We start from the raw sequence: 12,109 nt of genomic DNA on the forward strand, positions 1-12,109 counted from the left end.
AAGTTAATGATAAGATTCTTGGTAGTGTAGGTGAACAGAGGGATGTGTCCAGATAGATAGATCCTTGAAAGTTACCACCTAGGTAGATAGGTTTTTAAAAAGGTGGCATACCTTTTATTGGTGGAGAGATTGAGTTTCAGAACCACAAGGTCATGCTGCAGCTGTACAAGACTCTGGTGTGGTGGACTTTGAGTATTGCATACAGTTCTGGTCACCCTATTATAGGAAGGATGAGGAAGCTTCAGAAAGAATTCAGAAACTTACTAGGATGTTGGCTGGTATGAAGGGAAGGTCTTACAAGTAAAGGCTGAGGGACTGGAGGCTGTTTTTGTTAGAGAAAAGGTTAAAAGGTGACTTAATTGAATAAAATCAGAGGGTGAGATAGGGTGGACAGTGAGCTTTTTCCTCAGATGGAAGTGACTAGCATGATGGTACATAGCTTTAAATTAAGGGGATAATATACATAGGACAGATATCAGAGGTAGTTTCTTTACTCAGTAGTAGGGGCATGGAACACTGCCTGCAACAGTAGTAGACTTGCCAACTTTTAAGGGCAATTAAATGGTCCATGTACCTATCCAATGACAAGAATGGAATAATGTAGTTAGATGGACTTCAGATTGGTTTCACAGGTTGACAGACGGCTGAAGGGCCTGTACTGCACTACATTCTAGATGCAATCTTGTCCAGGGAAAGGCAAAGCTATTACAAGGTTTCAACAGGGACACTGAAGTGCAATTCTGGGATCATTAGCAGAATAATATGACAGACCAAAGCAAGCTCCATGCAGAAAAGAATAAGCTGTCCTGCTGAAACAGCAGCTGAACTGCACACAGAACCTAGCTGGGAAATCCAGCAAGTCCAGTTAAATAGCTGTTTATAAGCAGAAATTCTAAAGTGTTAGTAGGTTGTTAGCAAAAATCCTTATTTACTTAATTTTTGGCACTAAGGGAAGAGGATGTGGGAAGAATGCAAGAGAGGGACAGACTTAAGTATAGCATCTGAAACAGTGGACTCAATTCTGATCTAATGGCTTACTCCTGCTAAATTTTCTGTTCGAACAGCTGAGTACATGGAAGCATGAAGATAAGATCAGACTGACTCCACATACAAATCTGCATTCTATACAGAAGGAAAGCCTTCTTTCAAGTCGCACTTTTGCAAAGAGGATGACAGGCAAAAAACCCAGAAACAGTAATTGTTCAAATTGCTTTATTTGGAGATAAGCCAAAGAATGTTTTCTACAAGTAGACTTCAATAATCAATTAGCTTATTAGAAACCATTCAAGTTTTCAGGTTGCACAATTACATAATTGGGGTAGTGTGAAAACTGGACTACAAACAACTTAAAACATGCACTGAGCTGAGTGCTTCAAGCAGCAAGGAAGAATGCAGGTGTTTAGCTGCTGTCTTCACCCAAGGTGTGCTTGTCAAATAAATATTCAGCCATTCCATTTTCAGGAGCACCCAGTCTCCGCAGGTTGGTTACATGATCTCCTAGGAGCTTGATAGATTTGACCTGTTCATCCAAATAGTGGGTCTCTAGGAAGTCACAGAGCTGTGGAGAAAAGTCAGACAAACAATGCATTAACCTTGTGGGCAAAACTTCCATTATGTTCCAGGCCAGTTGGCATCAAGGCTCAAGAATTGCCAGTTGGGGGCAGCATTGGAAATGTCAATGGTTTAGAATTAGACTCCAGCATGAGAGAGTCACCATTTTGTGAAAGACGACAAGTAGAAAGAATTTCACAATACAATTTCTCATTGACTAGAGTCAAAAAAGTGGTGGACCAAGTAGGACATCAGATGCAATAATCTGACGATCTAACCAATTAGAAGTGAAAGCAATTAATTTGCTACAAAGTTAAGTGCACAAATTGCCCAAGGTATTACTTGTATAATAACTTGCAGTTTGGAAACAAATCTTTCCAACAAGCTGCCACAAACACCTTAATTATGGCAATTAACTGAAGTACAAATATTGTTATGTTGAGAATGCACTGGTATGGCTCTATAAATGCCTAGAAGTGTATTAAATGACTAAATCTGGGTTGGATTTCGAAGAAAATCAAACCAAGCTGTTCAAAGATATCCAAATATCTTCTACCTTCAGAAGATTCAAATCTGGACAAATATAGACATGTTTTAAACTTTAGAATAGAGAGACTGATGACATTACAAGTCAAAAACAAATGAAAGTGATAAAAAAAAGTATGATTAAATATCTCATTCAAGGTAGACAAAATATTCCATGAAGGAGATAGATATTAGGGAGGTGGATAAACTGAAGGTGAAGGAAATAGTGATTAAAACCAGTATGGCAAGGATTAGTGATAAACAATTTGGAAAGTTTCAAAAGCCAAAAAAGGATTTAAAAAAAGGTAAGCTAGCAAGTAACAAATTACACAGCAAGTGCTTTTTGAAAATAAGGGAGAAGCCAAAAAGCCAAAAACATCAGCCCCTTAGTGAATGGAGCAGGGAAAGAATGGGAATCACAAAAAAGAGAAATAAATACTTTACATCAGTTCTCAGATAAGACATGAGCAACATTTCCCCACATCTTAAAAATTTGCACCAAGAAAACAAACTGATGGAGCTAAAAAAAAAACTGACAAGTTTCTGGACCCAATACTTTTATTCTAGTACGGTAACTAAGTAGCTACAGAGATCAAGGTGTGCTGATAGTAATCTCCAATCATTTAGGCTTTCCAGGATCTAAGTGTTAGAAAACTTTATTAGAGTTTTTAAAAAAAAAAGAGACAAAACCCAGCAACTGTGTGCAACAGTTAGGATCACATCTGATTACTAAACATGTCCGATCCCAAACATCTGTTTGTTTATCTTTTGGTTTTAGTTAAGTCAGGCAAAAAATGAAAATTTTAAAAAAAAAGTGACAGCTTTTGAAAGAAGTGAAAACAGACAAGTCATTTGTGCCTCCTATAGATAAGTTACGAAAATCCTAAAGATTATTTCAGCAAACCCTGTGGACCGAGATCTGAGCTGCATGCAGTTCTGTACCCTAGGAGATTTAAAGAGGATCCAAATTTTAAACTAGATCAGTTGATGGATCATAGTTTACTTTTAGTCATAACTATTCACTAGAGTTTGATAAGCATAATCTTTGGTTTGTTGGACCAACATGTCTAATAGATAAAAATGGGGCCTTAGAAATTTCTAAATAAAAGTTTGAGGACAAAAATAGTATGGTTTAATTTCCAGCACACTGCCTCAGTTAGCAGTTTATTCTGCCTCTTTAAGGTAATCAAGAGGAAGTTGATCCCAGTGGTTTTCCAAGTGGCTGAACTTTTAGTCAGTTAAGAAGAATGAGAAGCAGCCTGGTGTTGCCAACTCAGACCAGGCTTTCTAGTTTTAAGGATTAGTTTTAAAACAGAAGCTTTGGGAAACTCAAATTGGAAGTTTCGGTGAACCTCTTCTCCCTGCCCCCCACCCCCCACCCTTTATTGGAGAACTGCATATTAGAATCTGTCTCAATTTGCCCGTTTGCCACAGGGTATGCTTATGGGATGTTACGAAAAAAGTTACTGTATATGTTTATTTTCCAAAAGTTATTCTAAATTCCTTACTTAAAACACTAAACAAATGTGGTATGTTTTGCTTGACAATAGTTTGACCAGTCACATTGCACTTCATACCTACCTTTGAAAAAGCTTAAAGTCTAGACTATGAAATATTGGGTGGGGGGGTGCTCTAATCCACAACCTGAAAGCAAAATTTAGACTTAAAGGATTTGTGGAGAGCATGATTGAGGAATTTCTTTAAGGGTAGTGAACTTGGAATTCTTTACTACTAAGACTCATTGAGAATGGACATTATTAAAATCAGAAAAGGAAATTAGGTAGCCCAAGAAAATAGGTTTGAGAATTCAAGTTAGCTGATTAGTGAGCTGTTTCTTCAGATAGAAGATAGAAAAATGAAAGATCAAAGAGGTTCTTATGAAGGGTTACGAGATTTGAAACATTAATTGCTTTCTTCCTACAGATGCCAAGTTTCAAAGCAATTTCAAATCTCCAACATTTGTAGTTTATTACAAAAATCTGGAAGGGTATCCAACACTTTAGGCTGGAGAGCAAGATACTGAGTTCATAGATTGACAGTCCATACCAACTGCCTATTCATCCTGGTATAGGAGTCATCCTAAATTATCAGATTGCATTTACTATTTGAACAGAGTTTAAAGTTTTAGGACATTCATTAAAAGTGACCAGGCTATCAGGTAATTGGTCAAACCACTAAGGTCTAACACCTACAGTGTTTAGTTTCAACTGCCACCGCTCCCCCCACCCCCCTCCAAGTCACTGACATCTACATTCCATTAACAAAAGATTAACAGCTTAAACCTGCTAAAACATCAAGTTTTAAGAGTACAAAAATGTAGCTCTGAAAACTGACTTTCCCCATCCACAAACAGGTACTTCAACTGAAATTAAAGCATTAATTCTAAGAACTCCTTCACCATTCTTCCAACTCTTTGCCAGCAGTCACCACACCCTACTTTCTAGTTAAGATTCTGCCTAGATGTGCATGAGCTATGAACTAAGATAAGCAACCCACTGCTAGACATGGTAATTGAGAAATACATACATGTGGATCATTCCTGTCTGTAGCCAGTTTATGCAATTCCAAGAGTGACTGGTTTACACTCTTCTCCAGCTCCAGAGAGCACATCATTGCATCCAAACCACTTCCCCATTCATCACGATCTGGTTTCTAAGAAAGAAAGTCAGTTATTTCACTAGGAAAGTAAAATGCAAGTGAAAGCAAAGGACAGCATCAGTTGTCTATGTCTCAGCCCAGATGGAAAGGTGTTGCTATCACAGCAGGCTGTGGCAAACTGTGGAATCTGGAGATCAAAGTATACAGGGTGAATACTTAGGTCTGAGAATGTGTTGTGCTGGCAGCATTATTAGTTGTAATTTTCAACTAATTTTGGAAACAATTTGTGCAGTGGTAGAATAACTTAATTTTCCATTTAAAAAAAATGGTTCAGTGGTGTCAAAGTATTATTGCACATTCCTAGTAGCCTTTCAGGTGATTAGCTGCCTCCTCAAATAACTACAATGCATTTGATGTAGTCATACCCATGGTGTTGACGGGGTGAAAGGGGTTGTTGGTGTGTGTTCAGTGATAGGGGTTCTAGCATCTGTACTAAAGATATTTTCAAGTTAGGATGCATGGCTTGGAGTGGATCTTGAAGGTGGTGTTTCCATGTAACTGCTGGCCATATCCTTCAAGGAAGTGGTCATGGTTTGGAAGGAGCTGTCTTAAGGAACTCTGGTGCATTTTTGTAGTTTTTCTTGGAGATGATATTCTGCTGCCACAGAATGTCAGTAGTACTGAGAATAGATATGGTGCCACTCAAGTGAACTACTTTGCCCTGCATGATGGCAAGCTTCTTCATTATTGGAGGCCTGATGCATTCAGGCAAGTCTAAAGTATTGCATTATCCCGAGTGCTATCTCCTTGTAGGTGGTGAACACAGTTTAAGGAAGTGAGTTATTCACTGCAATATTTCCAACTTCTGACTTGCTCTTCAGGCTGCACTATTTACATTGCTAGTCCATTTCAGTTTCTCATCAGTGGTAACCCCTAATGTATTTATAGTGGTGGATGAATCTCCTGTTGGAGCTGACTATGGCCTAGCATGTGACAAGGGTTTCCCCACCCACCCCCTCGGGTGGGGATTTCAAGATTAGGTGCATTCTTTTCTAAAAAAAAAGAGAAAGATTTTAAAAGAAAAGGACATGAAAGGCAATTTATTAAAATAGTTGTATAGAATGAACTGCCAGAGAAAAACAGTGGAAGGTATAGTTACAACATTTGGATAAGTTCATGACTCGGAAAGATTTGTTAGAATATGGCTCAAGCACAGACAGGTAGGACTAGTTTAATTTGAGATCATGGTTAGCATGAACTGGTTGGACTGAAGGGTCTGTTTCTATGCTGAGACCATGCTAAACTGAAATGTTAAAGAATCAGTGAATCATGCAAAGCACAAACAATTGTTTCATTAAGTGGAGTAACAGAAGTGACTCAATGAATTCTGCTTAATCCCACTTGAAACTAGGCTAAAAGAGGCCAAGTAAATGCAACCATACATTCACCAGATCAATGGCAAAAATAAACTGTACTATGCGACAGCATCAGCTTCTTAAAATATTACCTTGTGCTAAAAAGTACAACTCCCAGATGTCAGGGTTCTGACAAGCTCAAAATTAAGGCAGAGATAAAAACTGATGACAAAATGAGCCACAAGGTGAATATTTCTTTATTTTACTAAAACTGCATTGTCTGCAAAAGGGTGATAAATCTCCTAGTTCACAACTGAAGTAAATTATCCAGATGTGGTATCAAAATCATAGCCCTGTCCATTTTCTGTCAGTCAGGTCAACTTGATTGATGTGGGACTATAGACAGTATGGTCAGCCATAGCTCAAGCCGGCTAAGTGTAGCTATTACCTAATCCACATGATCTCCCTGGTGACTAATACACTCATGAATGCTAACAATGCAACAATCCCAAACACTCCTACATGCAGGTGTTCTAAACAATCTGCTCAGTGATTGTGTATGCACCTCTGGAGCAGATAAGACTTGAATCTCTCCTGGACACTCCATGAAATCTTTCAGAAGTGATTGGATTCTAGAAGAATTAATAATGTTTAACAAGGCAAATGCAGAGAAAGATCAGTTGTTCAGCACCTTAACAATTAAACAAGTGTGTTGCTGGAAAAGCGCAGCAGGTCAGGCAGCATCCAAGGAGCAGGAGAATCGACATTTCGGGCAAGAGCCCTTCCTCAGGAATCATGCCCAAAACGTCGATTCTCCTGCTCCTTGGATGCTGCCTGACCTGCTGCGCTTTTCCAGCAACACATTTTCAGCTCTGATCTCCAGCCTTTGCAGTCCTCACTTTCTCCTCCAATTAAGCACCTGCCTTAAATCAAGACAAAACAACCGATTAAGGGAGGAAGATCTCGTGGTGTAGTAATATCCCTATTTGAGCCAGGAGGCCCAACTACTCCCAGTGTTAGCTGGTTAACAGAAAATCTGATCTTCTACACTGATGCAAATTCAGGGGGTTGGTAGTGAGGAAAGACTGGGAGGGTTGATGAACATTGGTTTCTGGTATGGAAACAATTTTAAAAGCTAAAACCAAAATGGTATACTAACACAAAAGCACTTTGTTATCCTGGAGGTACCAATGACTTGAGAACCTAAAGATAACCAGCTATTTGGAACCACAAGCTTTGAAGGATCAAGGCATCTGTCTGATTGTAGCTCACCATAAGTGGTTCAACGCTTACCAATTTTCTGCATTTTTCCCCAATTGGGAAAGGGTTGGACAACTCAGCCACGTGAGTATCTCATAAGTACAATCATAGCAACACCAAAATTTTGTTCCGGAGTCAATTAGAATCAGAAGCGCTGGGAGACTGCCTTTCTAGATGATTCCTTTAAGATGTATTACAGCAGCTCCAGCTTTCTAAAACACATTCTAAACCTCTACCACCTAAAAATGACAGGCTATCTGGTAGGAAAAGGAACACCTCTAGCCAAAAAGTTCCCTTCAAGTCAGCAATCTTGAAGCAGCTGCATTGCCATTCCTTCAATGGAAGATCCTGCAATCCTTTTTGACAGCATTGTGGGTGTACTGACCCCCATGGGCTAAACGGCAGCTCAGTCACCTTCATGATTAGTTAGCAACAAAATACTACAGATGCTCACATCCCATAAAGTGCAGACAAAGTACACTAAACAGAAACAACACCTAATTTGCCAAGGTGGGAGGAAAAGAAAGGCACTAAGTGCATCAAACACCCATTTAGCTCAACATTTTAGTATAAGGAGCTGAGGCTTGCAATTGAACTATCAGGAAGACTGCCAAGCTGACAACTTTAAATTCTAGCGAGCAGTTAAGTTGCATTTGTTACACTTGGCCTAACCCTCCAGGGGAGGGAGAGAGAGTTAACTCTTGAAAGCAAAGATATTTAAATACTAGGACCATTGTAAGTCAAAGACCAGTGCCACAGAAAACCCATGCATCCTTCCCCAAACTTCTGAAAGATCTGTTGGAATGTCAGCTCACCAACTGCCCCCCTCCCAAAGTGGAATGGGTGTGCAGACACCCAGACTGCTCCAATCCAAGAAAATGAGATCTAAATCTGCAATTAATGTTAAGCCTACAGTTGCCTGACTTAGTAGTGAATTATATTGCGTAATCAGAAAATAGGAGAAAGTGAGGACTGCAGATGCTGGAGACAAGAGTTGAAAAATGTGGTGCTGGAAAAACACAGGTGGCCAGGCAGCATCCGAGGAGCAGGAGAATCGACGTTTCGGGCTTATGCCCTTCTTCAGGAGCCCTGAAGGGCTTATGCCCGAAACGTCGATTCTCCTGCTCCTTGGATGCTGCCTGGCCACCTGTGTTTTTCCAGCACCACATTTTTCAACTCTAATCAGAAAATAGGTCTAAAAAAGTTATGGTTTAATGGTCTGATTTTTTAAGCAAGTCAAACACAACATCCACGACCATTACCACTACAAGACTTTGCTTAGCACAGCTCAGTTATTGTAAGAATCAAGCCCCTAGACAACATTCTAGAATTAAAACAAACTTCAGTTGAATAAGTCTATACAAAAATTAGCAAGCTTCTTAACCTTGATATCCTGAAGTAAGATGCGCCCTCCTCGTTGATTTTGCAGTTTCATGAGTTTCTCAGCATGTTCACGCTCTTCATGAGATTGCTCCAGGAAGAATTTGGCAAAATTCTTCAATGCAATGTCATCCCGATCAAAGTAAAAGGACTGAAAAACAAGAATCAAGTTTATATTGGGAACATTGAAAGTGAAGTACAAGCTTATAAAGTGACATTTTTATTGTATGTAGCCTCTGGTTCTAGAATCCAAATTTAGACTTTGATTAAGGAGACAATTGAAATAAGTTGCATGTACAACCAAAAGTTAATAACCAGTAGGCTCCAATTCACGGTATTTATTCATATAGACCAATGGTTTTAAGCCTCTGCTTAAAAACAGATCCCATAATCCTAAAGCATTGCACAAAGATTTTTTTTAAACTATCCACAGTTGAATGAATAATCAAGGACATACATTGGTAATGTCAAGCATTTTTAAATGGAGCACTTGTGATGGTGTTGGCAAATTCTGCAGCCTTTCCTGCCAAAGGAAAAAGACAAAAGGTGCAGAGGCAACCAGAGCAGAGAACAGGAATTTATCTGAGTGTACAATGAACAGTATGAGAATTTTCAGAAGCTAAAATTTGAGAAAAGGTTCAACTATCATTTCTTCACCTCACCCTTGTATAGTGCTTGACAAGATAGGTACTCAACTCCAACCCACATGAAAATGCCAGATTCTTAGAATGTAAAAACCTACAGGCTCTTTGGATTGACTGGAATTTTGAACATGCCAATTTAGCCTAACACCTCCACACTGTGGACATGGAGTCAAAACAGAAGAGGCTAAAATAGCATTTAAGATGGTGCCAGACCTGTTGAGATTTTTTTTTAGAACAGAAATTTCTGTTCTTGTCCATGATTTAACTCATGAGGGAATGGATTTCTTGCAGATGCAAGAACCAAAATGTACAGACCAGGTTTAAAATGAAAACAAACAGCATTTAAATGAAACGTAAAAATGAGACACCCAATGCTAGGAGGACCTTGCTACCACATTTACAAGAACTTAGAATACAGCAGGGGTCCAGTGGCTGTTACTGTGGGGTAACAATTCAGAGACCTGGACTACTGATCCAGCAATAGTATCTAAAGTCCACCACAGTAACTGAGGATTTTAATTTTTTCCATGTACATTTGTAAAGGCAAGGACTGATTAGGGATAGTCAACATGGCTACATGCATGGGAAAATGTCTCAAACTTGACAGATTTTTGTAGTAGTAATAAAGAGGATTGAGGGGGACAGAGCAGTAGATGTGATCTATAGGGACTTCAGTAAGGCATTCAACAAGGCTCCCCGTGGAGACTTGTTAACAAGGTCAGATCTCATGGAATACAGGGAGAATAGCCATTTGGATACAGAATTGGCTCAAAAAAAAAAAGGTAGAAGACAGGGTGGAGGAGAGTTTTCAGACTAGAGGCCTGTGACCAGAGGAGTGACAAGGATCAGTGCTGGGTTTTCATCCTTTATATAAATCATTTAGATGTGAATATACAAGGTATGTTAGTTAGTAAGTTTGCAGATGACAAAATTGGAAGTGTAATGGACAGTGAACAAGGTTACCTCATTACAACAGGATCTTGATTAGATGGAGTTTAATTTAGATACTCAAGGTGCTGCATTTTGAGAAATCAAATCTTAGCAGGACTTACACAATGGTAAGGTTCTAGGAGTGTTGCTGAACAAAGGGAACTTGGAATGCAGGTTCATAGCTCCTTGAAATTAGTCACAGATGAATAGGATAGTGAAGGCAGCATTTGATATGCTTTCCTTTATTGGAAAGCATACGGAGTACCGGAGTTGAGGGGTAATGTTGCAGCTGTACAGGACATTGGTTAGGCCACTGTTGGAATATTGCATGCAGTTCTGGTCTCCTTCCTATTGAAGGATGTTGCAAAACTTGAAAGGGTTCAGAAAAGATTTACAAGGATGTTGCTGGAGTTGGAAGATTTGAGCTTATAGGAAAGAGGTTGAATAGGCTGTGACTGATTTCCCTAGAGTGTCAGAGGCTGAGGGGTGACCTTATAGAAGTTCATAAAATCATGAATGGCGTGGATAGGATAAATAGACAAAGCCTTTTCTGAGGTGGGAGAGTCCAGAACTAGAGGGCATAGGTTTAGAGTGAAAAGGGAAAGATATAAAAGAGACCCAAGGGGCAACACTCACTCACAGGGGAGTAAAATGTATGGAATGAGCTGCCAGAGGCAGTACAATTACAATATTTAAAAGGCATCTAGATGGGTACATGAATAGGAAGGGTTTGAAGGGATCTGGTGCTGGCAGGTGAGACTAGATTAGGTTGGGATATCTGGTCGACATAGACGAGTTGAACTGAAGAGTGTTTCCGTGCTGTACATCTCTATGAACATTCTACTTATTCACAAGTGTGAACATAAAATTACAGCAGTGTTTAAAACTCATTTGGTTCACCTATAGCCTTCGTTCAGACAAATGACTTTAGACTCAACAATCGCTTTCTAAAGAAAAGAGATTCGAGACGGCAGCGCACAAAAGGCCTTCTCAAAAGGAGACCAGTCTTATTGTCTCAACAATGCACTTGCCCCCATCCCCCTCAAACATGTGGGCAATCTGGTATCCATCCAGAGAGATATTAAAGCTGCCTTGTTGCTGTTCAGAAACGCCTCGAACAAAGGCGGAGAGCTCGCGAGCGAGCAGCCACCGCACAAATTAGCCAGCCTTTCATCTCAATGTTTGAAGCAAGCAGACTTCGAGGACAAAACGGTTGCTGCACTCCGCCAAGGCACCCACTTCGAAAGTGAATTCGCTATAGAATTCACGAACACAGTTCGCATTAAGCGCGTTATAAATGGAGACCGGCTCCTTCACACCGCGCCCATTATGCTAGCACTACCGAGGAAACAACATGATCAGGTACTAGCCACCAAGGCCCAAGGAGACGGCGAGAGAGCCATCTTCGCTAGTCCCCCACCACAGACTGGGTGTGCTCTCCTCGCACACTCAGCCCACACACATCCTTTTGCCCTTCACCACACACCCAGCTCCATCTTCCATCTTACTCTCCTGGGAGAAACACAAGTGTTGATCGGCCTCTTTCTGCCTGAGGGCTGCGGACGGTACTCACTCACCATGGAGAGATAAACATAAGAGGCATAAAGCTCCAGGTTGATCTGGCGGCTGATAGCGGCCTCGCAGTCAGGATGATAATTCTGTCGCACCTGGGAACTCATGGCATCGGACGGTTCAGGAGATAACGAAGGCGGGTATGAACAGAGAAGCTCGCGGACAGCAGTTGGGGATGAAGGTTCCGTTCAATCACTGTTGAAGCAGGAACACTACCTTTCTCCCTCACTCTGAATCCGCTCCCACTCTCAACAGCTTCTTATGGCAGGGGTAGGCACGCATGCGTGAACCTAG

The 12,109-nt window shown here is 40.3% G+C and overlaps 1 protein-coding gene across 1 annotated transcript; it reads right to left on the reverse strand.

Moving 5' to 3' along the window:
- Positions 1 to 1,195: 1,195 nt before the first annotated feature.
- fth1a (ferritin, heavy polypeptide 1a) lies at positions 1,196 to 12,094 on the reverse strand. The gene is made up of 4 exons (XM_043706046.2): positions 11,821 to 12,094; positions 8,674 to 8,820; positions 4,603 to 4,728; positions 1,196 to 1,558 (listed from the first exon to the last, which is right to left on the reverse strand). The coding sequence occupies exons 1-4, from the start codon at positions 11,920 to 11,922 to the stop codon at positions 1,400 to 1,402; spliced, it is 534 nt and encodes a 177-aa protein (XP_043561981.1). The 5' UTR covers positions 11,923 to 12,094; the 3' UTR covers positions 1,196 to 1,399.
- Positions 12,095 to 12,109: the final 15 nt, after the last annotated feature.

Source organism: Chiloscyllium plagiosum, unplaced genomic scaffold (assembly GCF_037043375.1).
Source record: "Chiloscyllium plagiosum isolate Xiang-an unplaced genomic scaffold, Cpla_swu_hap1 HiC_scaffold_18, whole genome shotgun sequence".
In the NCBI taxonomy this organism is placed as follows: Eukaryota; Metazoa; Chordata; class Chondrichthyes; order Orectolobiformes; family Hemiscylliidae; genus Chiloscyllium; species Chiloscyllium plagiosum.